Source organism: Penaeus monodon, chromosome 21 (genome assembly GCF_015228065.2).
Source record: "Penaeus monodon isolate SGIC_2016 chromosome 21, NSTDA_Pmon_1, whole genome shotgun sequence".
Taxonomy (NCBI): Eukaryota; Metazoa; Arthropoda; class Malacostraca; order Decapoda; family Penaeidae; genus Penaeus; species Penaeus monodon.
The window spans coordinates 7,633,161-7,633,699 of record NC_051406.1 but is presented as its reverse complement, the minus strand read 5'-3'; the positions used below and the strand labels follow the sequence as shown (position 1 = coordinate 7,633,699).

The 539-nt window shown below is 49.4% G+C and overlaps 1 protein-coding gene across 1 annotated transcript in view; it reads left to right on the top strand.

Annotated features, from left to right (window-relative positions):
• LOC119586151 (leukocyte elastase inhibitor A-like) overlaps positions 1–539 on the top strand; it is a gene marked incomplete in the record, with an annotated part of 3,391 nt that overhangs the window by 440 nt on the left and 2,412 nt on the right. Inside the window, 1 exon segment of the mRNA XM_037934848.1 lies at positions 91–401. Coding sequence (XP_037790776.1) covers positions 94–401 — 308 coding nt within the window.

Here is a 539-nt window from a genome sequence, read left to right as displayed (position 1 = left end):
CACTGCACATGCGTTTTGTTCCACTTCTAAGTTCGAAAATTTGGGAAGGAGAGTGGGAAGGTAGAATGTTAAAACGTGCTTTCTTGCAAGGCCATGAACCTGTTCGTGGCCTCGCTGCTGGCCGCACTGGCCGGCGCGCGCTCGCAGTGCATCTCGCAGAACGACGCCATGGCTCCCCCAGCGTCGCCGGACCTCACTCCTCTCAATGACTTCGGCATCAACCTCTTCAGGAAGGTCGTGTCTCCGTCGAAGAACTTCATCTTCTCGCCCTTCAGCGTCTGGAGCGCCCTCACCCTAACTTACTTCGGCTCCAATGGCAACACCAAATCCCAGATGGAACAGGTGCTTCGCTTGACCAACAGAGAAGACGTTCTGGCTACCTTCAAGGCCGTCGAAAACATGTAGGTCGATGTTTTGTGTTTAACGAGTCTGAGACATCGATAAGATTTTGCTGTCTGTCAGTATGCACTGATACTGACTTTAAAATGAATTTCTAGGGATTTATTTGAAGCAGTATCAATGAATAAATAAATACATAC